Here is a 24289-nt window from a genome sequence, read left to right as displayed (position 1 = left end):
CTCTCTCTCTCTCTCTCTCTCTCTCTCTCTCTCTCTCTCTCTCTGTGTGTGTGTGTGTGTGTGTGTGTGTGTGTGTGTGTGTGTGTGTGTGTGAAAATTCAGATACAACTATAGACAGAGGAGCCAACTCGAAATTTCTAGCAAGTCTGTGTAAGGACATAGAATGTTCCTGATCTTGGCCAGTTAATGCCATTTCCCAAGGTTGCCAGAATGGAGCAGGAATGGAGCAAGGGAGGAACCTGAGTGTCAGGTCAGACAGTGAAGACACATTCAGAAACAACGCTGGGGTATGTCAGTGGCTAGGATACTGCTTGAAGGGACCATACCTACAACTGCGGGGTAACCCTGAGGAATGGACTCTATCCCCAACAACAGGAGGCATCAGTCCCGTAGGGACGGTGGGGAGGACCTTGCTGAGGACCCAGTGTTAAGTGAAGCTCAGAGCTGGAAAGGCAGCCATCGCTGCAGGACCCAGTCAACTAAGAAATGCCCTGGTTGTGGAATCACAGGACACTCTGAGAGAAGCCCTGTTTTTATGGCCTCCGTGTGCGGCCTCTCAGGCTGCTAAGTTACAAAGAAGGCGAAACTACAACTGAAACCAGCACCTCCCTGAGTGGAGAAAGAAAACGTGAAACACTGATGAGCCTCACCACCCAGGAAAGAGCCAGGCCTCAGGCATCACGCCTCCAAAAGTGTGTCTCTCCAAAGACTCAATATGCCCTATGCAAGACAGCCAGAAACCGGTCCTAAAGATACACCAGATTAAACACAGCTCTGTCTCCATTTGTTATTGATGTTGCTTTAACAAGGAGCCAGAAGTGTGGCTGATCGTATTTCTAAGTGTCATCACCAGAAAAGACCAGAAAAGCCTATGGAAAATTCCAGATTAGACGAGGTTAAAGAGACATGGCAAATGAATGCAACCCCTGACCCTAGATTTGGGTGTTGGGGGAAAGAATATAGAAGGACATAATGGGGTCAATCGAGGAAACTATAAACCAAGCTGAGAGCTGGTAATAGCACCAAGGTTTAACTGGGAGCACCTGAAGCAGGGAACGGTCAGGGAAAGGAGCCGTGGCATGTAACTAGCTTTCAAGGAATTAGGAGGAGAAGTGTGTGTGGAGAGAGAGAGAGAGAGAGAGAGAGAGAGAGAGAGAGTAATGATAAAACAGACGGGGTTAAACATTCATGGCATATTGGAATAAAAGCCGCACAGTGTTCCTTGTTGTTGATTTCAACAGCTTATCTGTAAGTGTGAAATTATTACCAAAGCAAATGTCCAAAGAAACACAAAATCATTCAGAATTCAAGGTGTGAAAGTTTAAACCATCTGCAAGTCTAATCATTATAAAAAAAAATAATAAAGTAACAGTGAAAGGTGATATTTGTAGAGAACAGTGTCCACAGTCTACTGACAAGTGGAAAGAGCAAACCTGTTAGCGCAATACTGAGAGCGCATCTAATCAACATCGGCTACTCAGGAGGACTCCAGGCAGGGGCATCCTGAGTGTGGTACTAGCCTGGGCATCATTTCAGTTAGGGTTTTTGTTGTTGGTGGTGATGGTTTTGTTGCTCTGGTTTTTGTATTGTTTGGTTTGGTCATGTTAACCCTGGCTGACGTGCAGCGAGTTGTTGTGTATGCTATGCAGGCCCCTAGGCTAGCCTCAAATGTGCAGGGATCCTCTTTTGTCTGTATCTGCCTCCTGAGCACTGGGATTGCAGGCATGCCCTAACATGCTTTGTAAAACAAACCAATGAGCAGATAAATGGGGTGGGGTGGGGTGGGGGTGGGGCAAGGGCAGGTGGAAGGTGGAGGAGGAGCTGGAGCGAATGCTCAGTGGTTAAGGGCAGGGACTGACTCACAGCACCCATTATCAGGAAGCTCACAGCTGCTTGTAACTCTAGCCCCAGGGCTTCTGTGCCATTTCCTGAACTCCAAGAGCATCTTTGCTCACATGTACAAAACACACACAGGTATACATACGTACATACACACAGAAACATAGACACACATACATGTACATACACATACTTATAGATACACATATATACACATACACACACACACACACACACACACATATATATATATATATACAAATATCTATAGACACACATACACATGTATACACATAGACACACACACACATATAGACACATAAATATATGCATATTTAAATTTAAAACCAAACCCAAAACTATTGCTAGAGAGATGGCTCAGTAGTTAAGGGATTTGGCTGTTCTTTCAGAGGACCTTGGTTTGATTCCCAGCATTACATGACAGCTCAAAACCATATGTAACTCCTGTTCCCAGGGACCCACACCCTCCTCTGACCTCTGTGGGGACCAGACATGTATGTGGTACACATATATACATGCAAGCAGTCACCCACACTCATATTCTGTTTTTTTAAAAATAAACATTAAAGATCTTTTAAAAATTGATTAGTATGTATCATGGTTCTAATTTTGCCTTTACAATACTAGTCTGGGCCACGTGCAGTGGTGCACACCTGTAACTGAAGCACTTGGGAGGAAGGAGTTGGGGAATCTCAAGTTTGAGCCTTGGCTGCATACTTAGTGAGACTTCACCTTGAAGTAATAAAATAGAAATTAGGTTGTATGGGCTATGCAAAGCTATCTTGATAGCTGTAAACAACAGATTTGTCTATACTGAAAGGGCTTTGTAGGCAGTGGACCCCTTTCAACATGACTTTGTCCTGTTAGTATTTGTTTTAAAAGTTTTAAATTATGTCTGTGTGCAAGTATGTGCACATGAGAGCAGTACTCATGGAGGCCAGAAGAGGGCAGCAGAGTCCCTGGGGTTGGAGTTCACAGCCTTCTGGTATAGGTGCTTAAAGTGAACTTAAGTCCTTTGCCAGAGCAGTGCGTGCTTTTAAACACTCCAGCCCCGCCCCCACTTCTGTTTTGTTTTTCGGTTTTATTTTTAAAGCTGGTTGTAGGAAAATAAATGAGATTTCAACATTGGCAAGCTGAGTTATGAGTCTCCTGGATCTGTAACCTGCTTTTCCTTGGCTTTGAGTTTCTTTGGTGTAAGTTCTGAAATGATAACACTCTGTGATCTTTGTCCTGCAGATTAGAATAAATGGTGTCTGCTGGAGTGCCCTGGAGACAGACTGACTTTGCATCTATTTGTAAGATTCGTTTTCTTGAAATTACCAATTGTCTGTATGCACAGTTCTTTGAATTCTCCTCTGAATTGGCTGTGACAACTAACTGGATTCTTCATTAATTAGTGAAGTAAAAAAACAAAACAAAACAAAACAAAACACTAAACATATGTCCATCTTATATTTGTGTGTTTAGGTCTTGGTTGTCAAAAAAAAAAAAAAAAAAAGTCTGCTTTCACACAATTGTTACTTTCTGTCCTGAAAGGGTAAAAGCTGTAAACACTTTGTAAGAGATGCTTCTGAGACTGAGGTCTTCTCCCTCCAGACTCGAAGAGTGTGGCGTCCCCTGACCTCATGGGCCTCTCTTCACACATCAGCAATGTGTGGGCTCCCCCAGGCGTAACTGCAGGGACCCTCTCTAGCCCTCAGGGCCTCGGTACCAACCTTTTGGTTGGTGGGAGGACAGGCAGAAGGGCAGACCTTGATCCCCAGAGAAGCAGGTGGTTTCTGACTAGCTGGACCTTTGAAGGGCTGTTTGTCTTGGATATTTCAAGACACTCAGAAATAAATGACGACCAGGAGTCACAAAGACAACAGTCAATTCTAAACATGTACGTGGAAGACATGACCATTTTCATATGAATTCAGCAGACAGTGCGATATAGCCATAGCTCAGGATATTGGTGTGCCGAGGACCAGCAGACAATCCACCTTGGTCACAGGTCTGGTAACTACTCAGTCCAGACGGTGTGATTGCTCACTGGGTCATTCAGATTAGAGACCAGTATACCCACCTCTCCCAGCGACACCAACCACGCCTTGCCTCCCTCCTGCCAGCCGCTGGGGAAAGCAGCACCTGTCTTGTATCTTTATTTTGTATTCAGCCACTTGCCTAAGTTAAGACCATTTTTGGGAGGGGAAATTTTAAGAAAATCCTATTTTGTTTTGTTTTCTTGCCCGTGTCCTTCAGGAAGTACAATAAGCTTCTTTTGTACCGTTTCTTCACCATCTCTTACTTCCCCATTAAGGAAATGGTGAGGGTCTAATGCTTTGCTTTTAGGGATTGTACCTGAAAGATCTTTGTGGGAAGCCCTCCCCACTCCAGTCTCGAGATGGCGGCACCCAAGAATCACGAATAGACCAGCTTGATGTAAGCACATGAGGTAGTTTAATAACGGAGCTCCGGGCCAACATGTATCTCACGCAGGAGACAGAGGCATTGACCCTGAGGTTCAGGGGCTAGGGGTTTATATAGAAAAATGTCAGGGGCATGGGAGGAATTGGCGCGGTCACACATGATTGGCTAGTTTAAACATCAGCAAATAGTATATGCAGATCAGGGTAACAGCAGTTCTGAAGGGCAAGTGCTTATCTGTGTTGGCAGAGCATTTGGTTAATGTTTTAACCCAAGTCAGGAGAAGGGAGGGGAGATGGGGAGGCGCCTAGCCAGGGCTGAGCCAGGTGGCCCATTACTCGGCTGAGATAGTCTGGATGTCCTTGTATGTCTCCCCTATCTTTATGGCCAGCCAGTTTCTGGCTTACAGAAGAGCATTTGTTCTGGCCTGTCCTGCTTTCTCCTAGGCCCGTTAACTTTCTGACTAACCAGCATGAGTCACCTGAATCATGGATCTTAAATTTAATTTTCTTTTCTACTGACTCGGTTCAGTGCAAGGCAAGTCCTCTACTACTGAGCCCTTTTTAAATTGGGTTTTCATCATAAACACAAAAACATGTTGAGGGAAAAAAGGTAGAGAGCATACGTAAGCCAAGAGGACCACACTTAGCATCCCTAGGTCAACATCCGAGCCACACCTTGGCATTTCTCTCTTTGATGATCCCAAGAATGACTTAGGTTTTATTGTGAAATTACTCTTTTAAAAGATCTTATTTTAAGCCATGTGCTTAAAAGTGTTTGCGAGCTGCTCGACGTGGGTGCTAGGAACCAAATCAAGGGTCCCCTGCAAGGGCAGGATGTGCAGGTAACCATGGAGCTGTCTCCGTCTCTCCTGTCCTCAGAAATACTTCTCACTCCTCCTATAGTACTAGTAAAGACCACTTGCTTGTTCCTCAACTGCAATCCTCCCTGAAGACGTCCATGTAGCACAGGCACTGCTTTCTTAATTTTACAGCGAGGAAACTAAGAATGGAGCTTTCCCATGATGCTAAGACCACATTGCTGATCAATAGCCATTAAGGCTCAAAGCCCACTCTCACGCATGTCCAAACTCAAGCTCTTACCTACCAATTACCATCTCCCAACCCAGATGTTTTTGTGAACATGGTCTAAAAGCTAAACCAGAATCCTTCTGGACATATAATTCTGTTATCAGCGTTTACACTTAATACATTATTTACATCTTTCAATGTCATCTATTATTTTTCTACAAATTTAATGGCTGCACAGCGTTTCATTATATTGGGTATGTTTTATTTATTTTTAAATGGCTCCTCCGTATCCAAACGAGAAATAAAACTGGCTGTAAAATATTCAAACAGCACAAAGGAATAGAAAGCAGAGCATTTAAGTTTCCCTTCCCCCTCCCCGGAGCAAACTGCCACTGACGGTGGGGTGCATTGGCCTGTGGTGGGATTTATTGGCTGTTCTTTAAAAGAATGGGGGCGCACTGATTGAGAGCCTGCTCTTCACTCAGAATGGCTCGGCAACATCATTCTAAATCTGTACATTTCCACTAAGGCCTGAGAATCAAGAATTCACGTTTAAAGGAAGTCGTGCTTAGCGCTTGGCTTGAACAAACAGTAGAAGAGTTGTAACAACTGTGTGTGTGTGGGGGGGGTGGCGGGGATGAAAAATGAAGGAACAAGTTTTAGAGGCTTCAAGTTCAAGAACTCTATTTCAGACAAATCAAGTTTGATGTGAATGAAATCCTCAAGTGGCGATACCAAGCGGGCACATGGTTCTGGTGGAAGTGCAATGTGTGTGTGTGGGGGGGGGGGGCATTTACATGGAGCAGAGGGTGTGACAAGGGTCCCTGCTGCCTTACAGAGGGCCTATGTTCATCTGTACCTTCCAGTCCCCTTCTCCACTTTCTTCCAACCCTGGGTCCACGTGTCAACTGTCCTGGTCCCTTGTTACCTGGCAGATGGCAAGCTTTCTTCAGTGGCCTCAGGGTCCTGGGCTACGCGTGCTCTCTGAGGGTGTATGCTATGTCACAGTGTTGGCTTCTTCTGCGACAGAAGCACGGCAACTCAGTCTTTTCATTGAGGAAACCTCTCTAAGATGAGCAGAAGGAAGAGGCAGCTACTGAAGCCAGGCTCACGTCCCCTTTTCAACCCTGTGGCTGGTGTCCCCAGGCAAGAATTCACTGGGTTCCATTTCTCCAGAGAATGACGACCGGAAGATGGTACAGTCCTTTCAGGGCTGTGCGGGGCAGGTGTCCTGGCTGACTATACGGATGCCTGCGCTTCGGGGCTTCCACCTAAGCCTCTGGGAAGGATCTAGGCAAGCAAGCCTTTCCTGTCAGCTTCCAGTTGACAGTTAAGCAATTTTCTTATCTTCTTGGATCTCCTCCCACATTAATCTTGTCTGTACAATGATGTTTGGGGAGGAGACAAATCACATGTGATCAGGAGTTCTCATTTAACTGCAAGACTCTCTTTAAAAAAAATTTCCTGGTGGTGTATCTGCTTACTCGTTTTTTATACATTTCTCACTGTAGCCTAAACTGGCCTCTGGGTAGGCATTTTCTTTATGTCTCAGTGTAGCCAAGTGTAGGCAATTTCTCATTTGCAATCTGACAGACAGATCTGTTCTCACTAGGGTGAATGTTAGATATGTCCTTACTTATTAGAGGGCCTTAAAACCTTCCAACTGCTTTTCTTTTCTATTTTTTAGCGGTCTGGGGGTGCTTTTCTGCCAGTTTGCTCTAGGCTTCTGTGTGTTCTTGCCCTTGTAAGGCTGAACTGCTCATGTTCAACCCAGGGTTATCGCACATCAGAAGGCAGGATCCCAAACACTGACAGATGCGGGACAAATAGCTGGGGAGGCAAGGCACTCACTCATCCAGCAGGTATGGCTGAAGTGCTTTCAGTGAATTCATTTCCAGCTCAGGAAAATCTGACCCTAAAAACCCAAGCACTAGATGCGTAGGGCCAGTCAGCCTTAGCCTACCCTCACTGGCAACCCTGGGCAGAACTCGGCTCTTCTCTCCTCGGGTTGCAGATTAATATGGTTGACCTAGAACCTCTGCAGCAGGAAGCCCGGCAGCTATGAGCTCCCAGGAATCACTGGGGCTCCCAGCCTGTGCAGGTCAGGAGGGCCTTTAAGAGGTCAGCTGCTCCACTCCCAAGTACAGGGTTTCCGCAGAGAGGAGGGGCAGTCCCAGGTCACCAAGTTAGGGGTCATGATTAGAACAACAGTATTAGCTCAAGATCCAGTTACCTATAGGAAAACAAGCCAGGACATAGCTGAAGAAAGGAGAGTCAGGCTTAAAATAGCTAAATAAATCTTTAATATTTCTAATTGCAAATGTACAGAAATTGCACAGCCACACGGAGTCTTCGAACACCAACAACTTCTCTGTACATTATTACATGGTTAAAAGTCTCGACTGGAGGGAAGGGCTCCGGCCGATCCGACCTTTGCATTTTTCCTTTTCACATACTTACAAAAGGGGGAGCTGGGCACAGTGGGGGAGACAGGTAGCCTTGTGGCTGAGTATATAGAAAAGAGGGGCTGGTTCCCTGGACAGTCTGGCTCCCAGACATACAGGTATGAGGGAGGAGTGTCCCTCGGGCAGGTGCTGGGGTACACGTTGAGCTCTGTCCCTGGTCCCCACCCCCACTCCTGGGCAGTCAGAGGTCTTCACTCAGAGGAAGTTTGGCAGTTTCCTTCACCCTAACACACAAGTTGAATAAAAAGGTCAGGTGTCTGTGTTGACAAGGGTGGGGCCGCTCTCTCCAGGGCGTCAGTGGCCAGGGTCTTCCCAGAGCAGGGCTCTGGCAACTCCAGCCCTTGCTGTAGGCAGAGCTCAGCCACCCCAAGGCTGTGGGCAGGAGGATGCTCTACTGGCCCCACTGGGGCATGTGCCCCATCAACCTCCCACCCAAGCAGCATGCTTGAAAGCCAATCAATCAATGCTCCGGGCAGGGAACAGACAGACAGACACCTAGACGGCAAAGCTCTTCGCCCTGCCCAGCACCGTTCTCTAGGCTCTACAATCAACCGTGAGAGCAGTGTCCTGGCCAGCCCTCGCAGCACCAGGACTAAAGGACTATGTACATCCCTTGGGTGAAATAGTTCCATTACAGTCAAACACCAAGAACATTTACAAAAATCGGCAGACTTGCAATTAAGATAAAAATCTGTGGAGAGTCTGTACACTTTTACAGTTTTTGCACTAGGTAAATAAGGCTCTCGGCCTGAGAGCTAACAACCCCGCCAGAGGGGCCATTGCATCTGGCCCTGCGCTCTCCTGTCCAGGCCTGGGGACCTCCCCATATTGCTAGGAGGCGCTCAGACAGAGGTCACTTTATGAGGCATGGGCGAGAGTGTGGGTGAGGAGGAAAACGGGACTCCCTGGGCAGTGGAAGGGCAAGACCCAGGCCAGGCCAGGCCCTGCCCAAGAGGCCACCCCTGCTGAAATGCGCGGGAGCAGGGGTGTGGACAGGAGTGGGGCAGGAAGAGGCAGTGGCAGGCCCTCAGTCCCACCTCCTTCCTTCCTGAGGTCTCTGACCCTTGATAGCCACGCCCTCTCCCAGCATTGGTCTGCAGCCTAACTGGGTTCCTTTACCCTTGCCTGTTGGTGGACTGAGGATAGGGCGCAGCCTAACTAGGCCACACCTCAGGACGTCCACCCTTTCTAGTGAGGACTCTAGGAGCATTCAGTGAGGCTTGCCTAGCCCCATTCTGCTGCCCGGGCAAAGCCTAGCTCCTGCCCTAGATGACTCAGAACCAGGGCTTGGAATCTAGAGTGCGGGAACAGATGGGGACCCAAGAGAGACCCAAGCTCCTGCCCTTCCTGTCCCACAAAGGGGGAGGGACAGATATGCTACAGAACAGCCTAGAGCTGGGGAAAGCCAGCCCCAGCTGTGGGGTGTGCCCCTCCCTGCCTGCAGTGCCTGGGTCCTTGGCTGGGGCTGGGAGGGTGAGGAGAGGCGACTGCACACGGGGCCTGGTGCAGGCTGCTGCTGTCTTGGAGAGGGAGCAAGTCTAACATCCTCCAGGGCCGCTATTTCCCATGCAGTGCGCACGCTCAATTTAAAAGGCCCCTGTGTTCCAGCAAGCGAGCAAGCGGGCTTTTGTTTCTAATGCATACTGTGAAAGGAAAAAAAATCACAGTTATCCACCTTCTCAGGGCCTGCAGGCTTTAGAATTTTTCTTTTAAACTATCAGAGAAAAGAGATCACCTTTGGAGGGTGAGCATTGGCTGGCCTCTCCCCACAGGGTCACTGTGCAGGGTCACAATGGGACCCTGGAGAAGGCAGCTACAACACATGGTGCAACCTGGCCACCTCTGCCCAGCTCTCTGGCTTCTGGACTTCCAAGAGCATGAGCCAGGTCCACTTGTGAAGCGTGGGAAGCTATGGCTCCTCCCACGGGTATGAGGGCCAGCAGAGAAAGTGCAGTGCTGTCTGTTTGGCAATGCGAGGAAGGAAGGGAAGGAGGGTGGAGGTGTCGCGCCTGGGATGGGCATAGGACCCAGGTTCTGTTCTTCAGTTCCTCACCGCCAGGAATGGTCCCTGACCAGCTGCATGCAGTGGCAGGGGCTCAGGGCAGAGATGAGCAGGGGTCACTCTGCCTGTCAACTACTCCATCAGGTACTGGGGGCCATAGGAAACCCACAGCAGTGGCCCCTAAACCTTCCTTGAGCCCTTTCCAGGTAGCTTCCTTCATGGGAAAGGAAAGGGTAAGGGGTTCATGCACCTGGCTGGTCAAAAGAGGAGAAGGTGCCACATACCAGATTCAACAACCAGAGACACATTCGGCAGGCCTCCCTGCAGGCTGGCCCCACTCCCCAGTGCAGTCTCCGCTGCCTCTACCCATACCCACTGTTCAGGTGGGCGAAGAGAAGGGGGGGGCACTATGCCCTCAGTCTCACGCTCCATCAGTCTTGCGCCCCCTCCACTGCAGGCTAGCCTGCAACTGTGGGAGCCTCCTGACCGAGACCCTGTCCCGGGCCACCATAGTCCCCCTCTCCTCAGGCAGGTTAACAATTGCTGCTGTTTCTGAACTCGCCGTTTTCGGTAATCTGCAATTTGGTGGGGTTGGTGGGGGAGACGCCGTTACGGGCTTGCATGCTGTACCTCTCTTTCAGCTGTGTGAGGGCGCTCATGAGGCGGGCATTGGCAGCGTCCAGCGAGGCAATGCGCTTTTCCTGTGGGCAAAGAGGGCATTAGTGGCGCTTGAGGTGGGCTCTAGCCAGCAGAGAGCCTGCCTTCTACGAAGCTGAAGGGGAGCTATAGCACCTGAGCTCGAAGGCAGAGCCTTTTCTCCCATGCGTGTCACACCCAGAGCTCCTTCCTAGGCGTGTAGCTTACACTCTGACCAAACCTGACAATTCTTGGGGTACTCAGAGGAAGGGACATAGCCATGAGTGAAGGGGCTTGGGGGCCAGAGCCCTTCTGCCTAGCCTTCTTTCACCTTCCCAGTCCTGCCTACTCCACTCCTGTAAGTCGCTGGTCAGCATCCTCAGAGTTGAGAGACCTTGGTTCCTGGTCCATGGTCTTTACACTGAGGTGTAACCAAGGACGACAGAGAAGCCAGTCACACTCGCACTACCCCAAACTCTTTAACACTATAGCCAGAGCCCCAACCTGGGCATCGATGATCTTCTGTTTGGAATCTACAGCTGCTTGCATCTCTGCATGATCCTTCTTCAGTTCCTCTTCCACTGACATTAACCTGTGAACAGAAACGCAGAGCCAGGGGCACTAGGAGGAGGGAGTGAACTGTGGGGCCTGTGGGAAACCATCCTATCTGAAACTGTCCCCCAGCACTGGCATGGTTGGGCTACCCTGTCTTGACCTCAACTCCCCCTCTGCAACTCTGCTCTCTGGGGCTATTTCCATTCCAGTGCACTTTCAAGCCCCAAGGAATGTCATGTTCTAGGATCTGTGGCAGAGGATATGGCGAAGGCTCTAGAAAAGGCTCTAGACCCCTTCTATCATGTTTCCTAAGGTGGTATGGGCTTTGGGAAGGCACGAGGTTCAGGGCTCATAACACCAGGAACTTCACACTAGGCTGTAACTGCAGCCTGTACAGCTGCTGTAGTACGGTGCTGGGATCAAAGTGATGAGGGAGTTCAGGAAGGACAAGGTGGAGGAGCTCCAGGATCTCCAGGCAAAGACGGACCCTACCAATTCACCCCCAGTCTCTGTAGGAATCCTAATTCTTCCTAATTCTACCCAGGAGCATCCCACAGGCTAGATGTGGGGGGAAAATAGGCCATAGGGGCCATGAAGAATTCTGAGAAGGCAGCTGCACCATGGAATGACCAGATAAGACCAAGTCTGAAGGCCTTCAGGTCCCACTCCAGCAATGCTCCAACGTGCCTGGCATCCCACCAAAGCTGCCAAGGATACAGAGATGTAAGGAAATAAAATCCATAACCAGGAGACAAACTAGTGACAACAGCTGAGATGTCAGATGAGAGAAGTAGGTGACATTATGAGGCAGCAACTAAAGGGACATTTTACACGCCGAAGAGACAGTCTTCACCATGAGGAAAGTAGAGAGGTTTAAACCACAGCGAAACTCTAGAGACTTGATTGAAGGAGCAAGGGCTGACTGCGGGCACCAGCACCACAGAAACATTGGTACGCCATTTCAGATCACATGTGAGCCAGGCCTAGGCACAGGCCAGCACCACAGAAACATTGGTATGCCATTTCAGATCACATGTGAGCCAGGCCTAGGCACAGGCCTGTAACCCTAGCTATCTGGGAAACTGATGAAGGAGGATGACAGCAAGTACAAGACCTTTTGGGTTGTAGGCAAGTTCAGGGAGAGCTCAGGAAATTTACTAACAGACTGTCTCAAGTACAAAAGTTGGGGTGTAACTTAGTGACAGACAACTGTCTAGCTTGCCCAAGGCCCTGAGTTCAATCCTCACCCAGGAATATAAAAATGTATATAAAGTAAAGCTCAAGAGAACAATGGAAAAACAAAACAACTGTGGGGGCTGAAGAGATAGCACTGTGGTGGTGAATACCTGTTGCTCTCATAAAGGACCTGAGTTCAGTTCCCGGCACACACAAGCGCTCAAGCGCCTCTAACTCCAGCTCAGGAGATCCAACACAGACCTGCACGCAGACAAATCACCCATCCATATAAAATAAGATAAAAGGGGGAAAGAGAAGAAAGAAGAAAACGATGAAGGAACAGCGAAACGGGAGACAGTGCAGAGCAGCCCGCTGTACCTGAGGGCAGGCAAGGAGAGCCCTAGAGGAAGAAGTAGGAAGCAGAGCCGTCAGATCTAAGCCCAGTCAACCCAAGAGAAGCACAGCAGGCGTGCTACGGTCAGACTGCAACGTGAGACTGTTGACAACACTTAATGAAAGGAGCACTGTGCAGAGGCTTAGAGACTCAAGATTCATCTCCAGAACCCACGGTGGAGGGAAGCCTCTTGGATGATGTCCTCTGACCTACACCCCCCCCCAGACACCTACATGACTATACACACACACACACACACACACACACACACACACATAAAGCTGTCCTCTGACCTATACCCCACAGACATCTACGTAACTATACAACCACATACACGCGCACACACACACACACACACACACACACACACACACACGATGCTGTCCTATGGCTACACTCTCCTTCACCCCTATATAACTATACAAACACACACACACACACACACACACACACACACACACACACACACACACACACACAGCTGTCCTATGGCCTATCTACACATGCCTACATGCCTAGCCCTCCACACACATACATATATGCCCCTCCCCAGAAGTAGATAACATTATAAAATGCTTAGTGTTATGGATCCAACCTAGGGTCTGCATGCCAGACAAGCCTTCCAACAATGAGCAAAGCTCTAGCCCAGGAGAGGTACCTTACAAACAGCGAGAGAAAAAGGAGACTGTAAAACAAAAAACAAAACAACAAAAAAACAAAGACAGGGCAATGTTCTTGCCACTGCAGCCAGGGAGGTGTCACATCAAGCCACCGCGTCCTTCTGTAAGCCTTGACATCACCCAGCTCTGCTGTGAGAGCAGATGAAAAGGAGCAGCAAGATCATGTGGCCTGCACAGCCTGGCAGGGTACCATCTGCCCTTGGAGGAAGACCTGTCGACTAACACCCAAAGCATTGGGGCCATACAGCATGGAAGCCAACAGAGAGATGCTGAGGACTAAAGATACAGTCCAGGGAATGCAAGAAGAAAGAAAGATGCTAATGCTACATTTAAACAGGAAAACAGCTATAAGATTAACAGGCTTAAAATAATCACATTAAAAGTAAATGGCTTGGGCTGGTGAGATGGCTCAATGGGTAGAGCACCCAACTGCTCTTCCAAAGGTCCGGAGTTCAAATCCCAGCAACCACATGGTGGCTTATAACCATCCATAACAAGATCTGACGCCCTCTTCTGGAGTGTCTGAAGACAGCTACAGTGTACTTACATATAATAAATAAATGTTTAAAAAAATAGGAATGGAGAGAAAAAAAATATTAAAAAAAAAAAAAGTAAATGGCTTAAACGCTCCAATTAAAAGGCAGAAGTTGTTAGACGACAAACAGACCTAACAATAGGAACCTGTAAAATAAACTTCATGCACAATGATGGGTACGGGTACTATGGTCTGAAAGTTGGTGTCCACACTCAAATACGTGTACACTGAAACCTAACCTCTACAGTGCTACCAGCTGTCCTCTGGGAAGTGACTGGGTCACAAGATACTTCTGCCTTCAAGAGCAGGGTTAGTGCCCTTACCAAAGAAGCTGGAAGGAGCTCACCTCTAAACATGGCACCAAGGTATGTCTCTGAAGGAGAGCTACACTGAATCTGTAGACACCCTGATCTTAGACATGGCAACCTCCAGAACGGTGAGCAGTACATTTCTGTTTATAATCTCCTGGTGCTGATACCTTGTCACAGAAGTAGAAATGGACCAAACAATGGTTTAAAAGGATACAGGACAGAAATTGATACACTGTGCTAACACCAGAGAAAGAGTAACTACACTAGAAATAAGATGGAGGAAAGAGTGTAATTAAAAAGGACAGTTTGTTAATGGTACATAATAATCCTAAAAGAATACCCACTCAGGACTAGAAAGTGTCAATGAAGCAAAACCAAGAGAAATAAACCTGGGGAATCATGATCAGATAGCTCAGTACGGCTACCTCAGAAGCCGACGCAATAACACAACAAGCAAGCAGGCAAAGGAGCAGCAAGGACCTGTGAGACCCAACTGTCCTGATGATGTTTACATTCATGGACACAGGTAAGAGGAGGTGGCCAGGCACCAGGGGAGCCAAGGACAGAGAGGCGTGCCAAGCAGCTGGCAGGTGTCCAGCCACCTGGGTTCTGCTCTGCTAATCATCTGTAATGACAGAAGCTCAGGACAGGACACAGCCACCAGGCGGGCAGAACAGGTGATCTGGGAAGGGTCTGTGCTGTGGACAAAACAGAAGGCTAAGGGGGGATTCCCTGCCTACCTCACATCTGCTCAGCCCCAGGTCTCAGCCAAGGATCAGGCTATCACCCACACTCCTTACACACTGCTGTGAGGTAGACGCTCCAGGACTGGGACACAGTGAGCGAGTGGCCCAGATCCTGCACTGCCTGTGTGCAGACACCAAGGACAGCATGCCTACCCCACCGGGGCAGAGATAGAGGGAAGAAAGCTAGTTACCAGAACCAACTGACCTCAGAAACTCTTCAGACAAACCAGACCCTGGAAACCCAATAGACCCCACTCATGATACTGGCATAGCCATGCCCCTCTTCCCAACCCAAACTCCTCCCTACCCATAGCGGGCACCCTGACACACATCCAGATGTGCTTTCCTTTTTCCTGCCCTCAATGGCTTCCTCGCTGTCTTGCTTAGCATCTCAAATCGTTTTCCAATTCCCCTAGAGCTTGGCAGGATGACTCAACTTCTTACATGCGCTCCCCTCCCCCACCCCCACTGCCTGGCACCGGCTTCCCTCTTGTCCCAGAGAGGCCCCATGGACCGATGGGCAGCCTGCTCACCTGCTGATGATGCCTTTCATCTGGATGTCCTTGTCTTCCTGCTGCCGCCGCAGCCGCTCCTCACCTTCTTCCAGCCGAGCCTGATACTCCAGCACCAGCTTCTGGGTCGTCTCCTCCTGGCACTTGAACAGGGTCTCATACTCCTCCAGCTTCTTGGTGGAGATCCGGAGCTTGTCTTGTAGCACTGCCAGATCCTGCCAGCAGGGCAAGGAGCCATGGGCCAGCGCCCAGGAGAGAGCACAGCCTCATCAGCCTGAGCGGAGCACAGGCTAGGTACGAGCCCAGGGATAAGATTCAACTCTGGCTGCCAAAGGCCTGCCCCCTCCTCTCCCAGTCCAACCTGGGCAGTCAGGAGCAGGGTGAAGGCTCAACCCAAGTCTCAAAGACTGAGGGTTTAACTCGAACTTGCAATTTTTAAAATTTTAAGATTTTTTTTTTTAAAGATTTATTTATTTATTATATGTAAGTACACTGTGGCTGTCTTCAGACACTCCAGAAGAGGGAGTCAGATCTTGTTAAGGATGGTTGTGAGTCACCATGTGGTTGCTGGGATTTGAACTCTGCACCTTTGGAAGAGCAGTCAGGTGCTCTTACCTGCTGAGCCATCTCACCAGCCCTTTAGATTTTTTTAATGCATGAGTGTTTTGCCTACATGTGGGTATATGCATGGCTACGTGAGTTCAGAAGAGGGTGTCAGATCTCCTGGAACTGGAGTTTTTACCATGTGTGTGCTGGGAACTGAACCCTAGTCCTCCACTGTAAGAGCAACCATTCTCTTAACTGCTGAGCCATCTGTAACAACCTTGAACTCTTTAGAGAAAGCCCTGGATGTATGCAGAACACTTGACAGTGCCCTGAGAGCTGGTGGCACTGCTGAAAGGACATGAGGCTCAGACAAGTCACATGAAAAGCAACTGCCCAATGAGATGAGCCTCCAGGCTCCCAGGCACTACCAGAGCACAGGAGTGGGATGCAGTGTGGGTGGCAGTGGGAGCGAGGGAGAGGGGGAAGCAAAACAGGTGTCTTGGGATCTCCAGATGTGACGCAGCCTCTGGGGAGAGGGGAGGAGGAAGGAGTCTGCAGGAAGCTAGGCCTCCTTGCTCTCTTCCTCATCCTGGCTCTGGTGGTACCATGTTCCATGTCCCCAGGTTCCCTTCACATACTGGGAAAAGCAGGTGGATGCAGTGAACCAGGAATGGTGGCAGGTAGCAGAAGCAGCATGGAGATGGGTTCCCTCCAAGTAGGGGACAGGGGACATTGCCACCCTGACCAAAGGGCTGCTCATGAGGCTGCATCAGCTGTCTTGGGATTCCAGGGCTGAGGGGAAGTGTTTGCAGCGGGCTGCTCTGGCACACCCATCTGCCTGGGGTTTGGTATGCAGGGAAAGGTAGGGACCCAATGGATGCAGGGCAGCGGCCATGAGTACTCAGGCCTGGGGAGGGCAGCTGAAGCACACTATTGCCCCAGAAACAGTGGATACACGGTAAGGTGAGACCAGGAACTGCAGGAACAGCCATCCCACTGGCAGTATGGTTTCATCCCTTATCTTGGTAACTATGTTGTTCCTCCCTAAGCTCTAGGGAGGCCTAAACCCAGGGGAGGAGCCTGGGTGGGTGGCTCTCCTCTCAGTCATGGGACCCCTGCCTCTGGTTCCTTTTTCCCAAGGCTCCCCAAGAGTGTTTAGTGGCCCCCTGGCATCTTGTTTCCAAGCCTCAGCTCATTAACTGTCCAGCAGCAAGGGGATCTCTTCAACCTATGTCCCAAGGCCGCATACAAGCCCTCTCCAGGTGACTGATGGCAGCCTGTAAGGGGATTCTTGGGTCCATGCTAAGGTCTTGCTGCTTTCCTTCCCGTCTCCACACGGGCAGGGGAATGGCATTACAGGACAGGAACAAGTGGTGTCGCCCCACTAAGGGCTCTGGAGAGACCCCCATCCCAGCACTGGAGGAGGCAGCCCGCCCCGCCCTCCCAGCCCAGGTCCAGGTCTAGGTTCAGTTTTACCTTTTCTGCTTGGCTGAGCTCCTCCTTACTCCTTAGCCTATCCCTGTGGGGGGGATCTGGGCCCAGACCCTCGTCTTCTAACAACTGCGCGTTCATGGTCAAGAGCCAAGCGGCCGTGCGGTCCAGGGCATTGGGACTGACGGGTGAAGGGCCCTACGATGAAACACAGCTGTGAGGGGCTGTGAAGAAGTAGAGATGGTAAGGCAGGGATGGCCACTAGGGAGCCACAGGTGGGAAGGGAAGGACCTCTGCTGCCTGGGTGCCTACTCAAGGACATGGGCCTTCTAGACAGCAGCCAGAGCCAGATGAAAGCCCAGGCGGTAGCTATGTCAGGAGCAGGTCCAGCCTGTGTGAGTACTTCAGGAGTGAGGCCAGGGCAGCACAGGTGGCAGCTATGTCAGGAGCAGGTCCAGCCTATGTGAGTACTTCAGGAGTGAGGCCAGAGCAGCACAGGTGGCCTCGGGCTTTGGGAGAACTTCACTAGGCACACACTAGAGATGAATAGAAACAGTCCTTGCTGCCTGCCTGGCCTATCCCTGGGGAACTGGTAAAGGAGCCTGGCTTTGCTTGAGGCCTTGGAGGTCCTGAATCCCGAAAAAGGAGTTCATATGGTGGGCCAGTGGATGGGTGGGACATAGCCCCATTCAGCATGAGATGACAGCTGGGTGCAAGTGAGGTGAAATGATGTAGGCAGAGCATGACAGATTGTGACTCTAACGAGAGCCCCGCCCTTGGTGCTTACCTGCTTGTGCATGGCGCGGGGCTTCAGCTCTGGGCTGTCTCCCTTGGAGGAGGAGGACTGTTGCCGCAGCCGGGTGCCAGGGCCGGCCCAGTCGGGTGATGCTGATGCCAGGGTTCCACTTGAGGGTCGTGGGTACTGTAGAGTGCTCAGCAGGGTAGGAGGTGTCCTGCCCCGGGGAGCAGGAGGTGGTGGTGGTGGCGGCGGTGGTGGCTGGTCAATCCTCCGCTGGGGACCGGCACTATTTTGCCTTGGCACTGTGGGCTGCCCACCCTTCTCAGTCAGTGACATCTGCCTCCGTGCCAGCTCCCCAGGTCGCCGTGCCAGCTCCTCTGCAGCAGTGCTGAAACTTCCTAGTTTGGCAGCAGCTGCCAGCTCTTCACTGTTGCTGTGAGAGCTCAGGGAGCTGTGGCCTTCAGAACCTGAGTCACCAAGGCCACGGGGTGACAGTGGCAGGCCGGCCGCCATCTGGTACACGGGATTCTGGAAGGAGAGTGGGGCCAACAACTGGGGCCGGCCTGGTGCACCCTCGGAGGTGCCTGGTGTGGTTGGTGTTGGCACTGCCCGCCGCACTGTGGCCAATCCTGCCAGGCTCACTGGGGTTGCCCGGGCTGGCCACCCAGCCAGCAGCTGAGTCGTTGTCGTCGGCACCTGCCCGTCAGCAGGTAGGGCATCGGGGCCCACTGGGGAACCTGCCTCCCCATCCAGCGTGCGGGCGTCCTGGAGGTCCACCATGGACAGGCTCTTGCTGCCATTGGCCATCTGCAGGTCAGGTTCATTGGCTTCTGAGTAGCTTGAGCTGCGGGCAGGTGAAGGCTGGACCCCGGAGGACCTTGTGACAAAAAACAAGTCCTTGTTTTCGGGGGTTGGAGACGGTAACCGGGTGAAATCTATCAGACTGCAGGGAGACAAGCACACACAGGGAAAGAAGGGAAAAACCGTGAGTCCAGACCAATAGCACCACCATCTGCAGGCCTGGCAGTCTCAGGCAGGGCTGCAGACATGGCTGGGTGGCAGAGGGGCTAAGAGTCCCAGGGTCACTGGTGAGGTAGCTGGTCTGACAGAACTGCTCTTTAGGGACCAGCCCTGCAGGAGCACCTTGGGACAATGGCTGTCAGGGTCTAGAAGTGTTCCATGGTGTCTCTCTGCCATCCCTGGGTCCTGAACTGTGTCCCCATTCTCACAGTTACCGGGCTCCCTCTGCCTCCCCTTCCGTTTCTAGCCAGCCTGGTAACTCTAGTGGGAGCCTAGTGAAACCTCCCCTGCCCTGCCTCCTTATGCCACCCTTTTTGAGTGGCAGGCGGGGGCTGACATTCCTGGCAAAAAAAAACAGGGTATCAGAGGAGTTGTCAAGGGCACGAGACAAGCAGGCAGGTCTGACTCTGTGCTGCAGGTCATAACCTCCCGCCCAGCAATCCTCCTGCCCCTGCCTCCCAAGTACTGGCAGTAAAGGCACGCACCACCATGCGCAGCAAGGGGTACTTTTAATAAGCACAGGTCCCGAGGAAAGGTCAGGGGCTGGGGTCAGTAATTATCCCTAAACACAGACTCTCTCAGCCCTCTGCTCGGGATCAACCCTGAACCCAAGAGTGTCTTTCCCAGACATGCACCTCTCCCCAAAAGCACAAGCATTCCTCGTTCAAGAAGCTTGCTCTGATTTATCTCAAATGGAAGCTCATCTCTTAAGCTTGCTCCACACACTCAGTCTCATCAGGCTTCTTGTGAGTGCTTGTATGGGCATCATTTCCTTAATACCACAGCTCGGCTACACCCGGTCTGCATGCATACCCCACCCCACCCAGCACAGCTGGCAGCTCTTACCCAGAGAGATCATTCTCAATCACCATCTTCTGAAGCCCAGCAGAGACACTGCTGCTGCCGGAGCCTGGTGTGGAGGCCAGGTCATTGGTGCCAGGGAGTTGCCCACTGCCAGGAGTGCTCAGTGCTGTGTGGACGTCCCTCAGGATACGAGGCAGAGGTCCCAGCTTGGACACAATGCTCTACAAAATGGAAACAGGCAGTTGTCACCTATGTCACAGAAACTCAGAGCCCTGACCCTCATCGGTCAGACCCAGCCAGTCTGTGAGAATGCTGCAAAGCTGCTTTGCCATAGCCCCCAATCTCTCAGCCTACACTTCCCTACCCAAGAGGCATCTATAGTAGCCCCTCGAATTACCTACTTCATCAGGGGGGTGGGCTAGCCCCCTCTGATGCCTGAGTGTGTAGAGGCCAGATACAGAACAGAAGCAAGTGGAAAGCCCTGTAAGAAAGAGCCGGCAACCCCATGGCAGAGCCGCGGGGGCAACAGTTCCATTTCACATTCTTGTCCCACCCTATTTATTGCCTGTGTGACAACACTGATCATTTTCTGTACTTCCTGCCTGGTTCTGAGACCCATGGGACAGTGACCAGCATACTGGCTCAGGAACGGAGGGAGGGAGGAAGCCATGAGCAAAATTGCATTCCTGCAATTTCAACAGCAAGAGTCCCAGTGAGAAGAGGGTGAGATGCGTAGTGTGCCCACTACAGGGTGCTGCATTGCACTAAAAGGCCAGGTAGTAGTGAGTAACAAGACAGGAAGACACTCACAATGTGGACGAAGGGTACAACAACTGTGGATAGCTAAGTTCTCACTGGAAAACAAACTGAAAGACGGAGACCCACATGTACTTGTGCCTGAATGTGAGGCTATGTCTACAAGATGGCAAAGCAATCACCTCCAGGATGGACAAGAGGCAGGGACCAGCGTGGGGTCGGCAATCGTCACTTCTGTAAAGTGAGCCCCTAGTGCCTTGGGAAGCAAGGTGAGTTAAGGAGTCGTTCCTGGCAGGACATAGTGGGCTATAGCCACGGAGGTCAGCAGGGCTCCAGGCTATGGAAGGGCTTCTTGGGCCAGGTAACTGAGGCAGTGTCAGGCATGCAGGGACTAATCCTGTCCACTGACAGCTAATGGCAATTATGAATTATTCTTTCCTGAATTTGGGACCAAACTCGGGGCCTTGATCAACATGGCACTGAGCTCTAAAGTCCTGCTCTACAGAGGTTCCCAAGTCTGACCTGACATGTGGAGGACCTCAGTATCCTTTCCTCCTCAGTAGCTACAAACCAAGGGCAAGGGCATTCTCAGTAAAGCAACCAAGTCAGACCCTCTCCTCTCCCACCTGGGTAAGGAGTGAGCATCACAGTGTACTTGGGCTATCAGAGCTGAGCACACAGGGGTAGACCTGGACCCAGTACCCAGAGCAAAGGGCTCTGACCAGTGCTGGGGAGTGAACATCCAGAGAGAGAGCCCCACTCCAAGCTGATCTGTCACGCAGGTGAGCCCTCCAACCCAGCAGATACACCATCTAACCCGGGCAGCAGGCACCTGATCCAGCTGGCTGACAGCTTCCCAGAGCAGGGAGTGCAGGCTGGAGAGCTCCCGGCCCAGGTCTATGTAGCCCTCGAAGCCTGCAGTGTTGGAGAGGGCCTCAGGGTTGGAGATCTCCAGCAGGAAGCGCTGCATGCTGGTCCACTCGTGCTCCAGGAACTGGTTCATGAACGACATGTACTCCTCCTTGCTGCCAAACCTGCGCAGAGAGGGTGACCACGGTGAGCCCTACCTCAGCCAGAGCTCATCTCCCTCCTCACCATGGCTGCTGCCAATCAAGATTCTCAGTTGCTAGGGCCCTGTTCTCAAGGCCAAGACCACTCTACCCTTTTCAGAACTGAAGGCACTAGAGTTTCCCATGTTTCCTCTAACACGGCCCGTTATGGGCCCCTGCCTCTTCTCCTCCAGATTTGAAAGCCCAGCACATAGGTCAATGTCAGATGTATACTTGGCTCAGGTTTCTACTGAGGTTTCCATCATCAGGGACACCCCCAAGCCCAGTGTCCTCCTCCGGATTCGCCTTTCTCAGGGGAAGAGACCATCATCCACTGGACAAGTCGGAGGCCTGGCAGTGTGTCAGCTCCCCTTCTTCATCTCCAAGTGACAAGGTCTGCTGAACTGATCTTCTAGTCACCTACTATCTGTCCCTAGGCCACTGCCTCCTCTCCCCCATGCCTATCATTTTAACTGAAACCTGGCTATAGCCTCCCTCAGTCTCTCATGTCAGCCATACCTTGTTCAGTGGAGATCCTTTTCAGGATCCAGAAGAGGTAAGGGCCATGTTGTGTGGTCCATCTCTGTACCATGTGGCCTTCAGGTTCCTGTGGGCCCCATGAGTTACTTCTCATCTCTCCTAGACTCCTTTGGTACCAGGCCCTTGCCATCATGCCAGCCTCTGTTCCTTGTCTGAGCTAGATGATTGGCCTTCCCGCCTTTTCTCCCCACAAGCCTTTGCTCCCCTGAGACTCTGGCATTCATCTTGGTCCCACCCTTCTCTCTACTGGACTTGCCTCCCGCCTGACTCATGTCTACAGACAGACCTGGGAAAGGACTCAATCCAACTATGAATTGATGACAAGACTACGCCGCAGCCCTGCCACTTTATCTACACTGTCTATAATGGCAGCCACAGGGTTCAGAGAGATGGCTCAGTGGTTGAGAGAGAGCTGGCTGCTGCTCTTGCAGAAGACCCAGATTCAATCCCCAGCATCCACATGGTACGTCACAGCATCCCTAATGTGTTCCTGGGGGGCTGATGCCCTCTTCTGACCTCTGTGGGCACCAAGCACTCATGTGGTATACAGACAGACATGCAGGCAAAAACTTACAAATAAAATGATTAAATCTTAAAAAAAAAAAAAAAAAAAAAAAGAACTCTACAACACAGCCAAAGCCACCAGAAGTGCTTTATATGCAATCACTTTGGCAGCATTAACCCAAGTGCCCAGCTACTCGGGACATCAGCCATTCACTGCAAAGTGGAGCTTGGTGCTCAAAGACATACAAGAATCCTTATGGCATATTATGATAATATGTTAATTCAAAAAAGCAGAAGGAAAAAATATCTTCTCTTCCCACCTCTGAAACCCAAAGCAGCATACCAAAACGGTACTGTACTGCCGGGAGGGTGGCTGTGGGGGAGGTTTTATTCTGAGGTAAGTGGCGGTGGAGAGACTGAGGGGGAAAGGGACAAAACCAAGGCCTACTGCACTAGCCTAGGCCAAGGTCACACATGCACCAAGTTTCTGTCCCTGTGTACTTCAATCCCACGGGACACAACACTCACTTGGCAAAGTTGGCCAGGTTCTGGGTGACTTTGGCAATGAGCGTGAGGGTGCGAGCTGTGCGGTCATCAGGATACTCCTGAAGCAGGTTGAAGAGCGAGGGTGACATGATGGCAGGGCATAGGAAGCGAAGGAAGAGGGAGGCGCTGATGAGCCGTTCACTGATATCTGGCCGACCTCGGCTGCTACACTCCTGCCGCCATGAGGCGAACACCTCTTTAAGCTCCCGTGGGAAGACACTGTATAGGAACAAAGATGGGCCTGGGGGTCAGATCTGTTTCTGAGTCACATGGAACCCTGAGTTCCAACCACGGCTCCATGGTGGAATGAGCTCAGGGCTCTGCAGCTGTGAAATCTCAGACACTTAAGGAAAGAGCCAGCCAGGGTGGGCAGAGAGGCTGCTCCACAGACAGGGCAGACTCTCAGTGAAGGTCCAAGTGCGCTGAGCATGGAGGCTGGTGGAACTGGCTCCATGCCAATATAAGTAGCAAGAATGCCATTACAATAGCTCTCATCCTCCCAAGGGGAACACATCTTTCTGCTCCAACAATAGGCTTCTGAGTCTAGAGGCATGAAGAATGCCACAAGGCAGATAGATTGCTGTCCCTTGGGCTCCTATTTCTGGCTATCAAGACTCATCCCTCTGCCTGAATGATGTCACAGGAATCTGGGTTTTCCACAGAGCTCATAATGACTGAACGGGGAGTATCCCCAGCTAGTGAGAACACAGTCTGTCATGAACTAGCTGGGGAGAGAAATAAAAACTTTCCTGGGGTGACAGTTAAGAAGGCACTAGCACAGAGTTTTTGGCTCCATTGAATACCACCTTTAGGTGGGTTTCCTACCTTTTCACCCCAGGGCAGACCAGACCCCAATGCTCCTTGGACCTAGTCTACTACAGGACATGTGGCAATAAATGAGGCAGAATCAGCAAGGCTGCCTAGTGAAATGGGGGTAGGCAGTGTTGGCCAGGTGGTGTCTACTGATGGTCTTGTCCAGGTCTCTTCTAGATGACAGAAGGGAGAGAGAGAGAGAGAGAGAGAGAGAGAGAGAGAGAGAGAGAGA

The 24289-nt window shown here is 50.9% G+C and overlaps 1 protein-coding gene across 11 annotated transcripts in view; it reads right to left on the bottom strand.

Moving 5' to 3' along the window:
* Positions 1-7577: 7577 nt before the first annotated feature.
* Positions 7578-24289, bottom strand: part of Dab2ip (DAB2 interacting protein) — a 176101-nt gene continuing 159389 nt past the window's right edge. For 6 of the 11 annotated variants that reach the window (XM_029537055.1, XM_029537060.1, XM_029537058.1 and 3 more), the window contains 8 exons: positions 23227-23463; positions 21438-21639; positions 19892-20070; positions 18074-18968; positions 17332-17484; positions 15331-15524; positions 10905-10992; positions 7578-10465 (listed from right to left, as the gene is read on the bottom strand). In XM_029537055.1, coding sequence (XP_029392915.1) covers positions 10298-10465; positions 10905-10992; positions 15331-15524; positions 17332-17484; positions 18074-18968; positions 19892-20070; positions 21438-21639; positions 23227-23463 — 2116 coding nt within the window. In that variant the 3' untranslated portion in view covers positions 7578-10297. The remainder of the gene's footprint in view (positions 10466-10904; positions 10993-15330; positions 15525-17331; positions 17485-18073; positions 18969-19891; positions 20071-21437; positions 21640-23226; positions 23464-24289) is intronic. The other 5 variants (XM_021194743.2, XM_029537056.1, XM_029537054.1 and 2 more) reach the window with 5 other exon arrangements.

The sequence above is a fragment of the Mus pahari genome, chromosome 3, assembly GCF_900095145.1.
Source record: "Mus pahari chromosome 3, PAHARI_EIJ_v1.1, whole genome shotgun sequence".
Taxonomy (NCBI): domain Eukaryota; kingdom Metazoa; phylum Chordata; class Mammalia; order Rodentia; family Muridae; genus Mus; species Mus pahari.
This window is presented reverse-complemented; position numbering and strand designations above follow the sequence as displayed.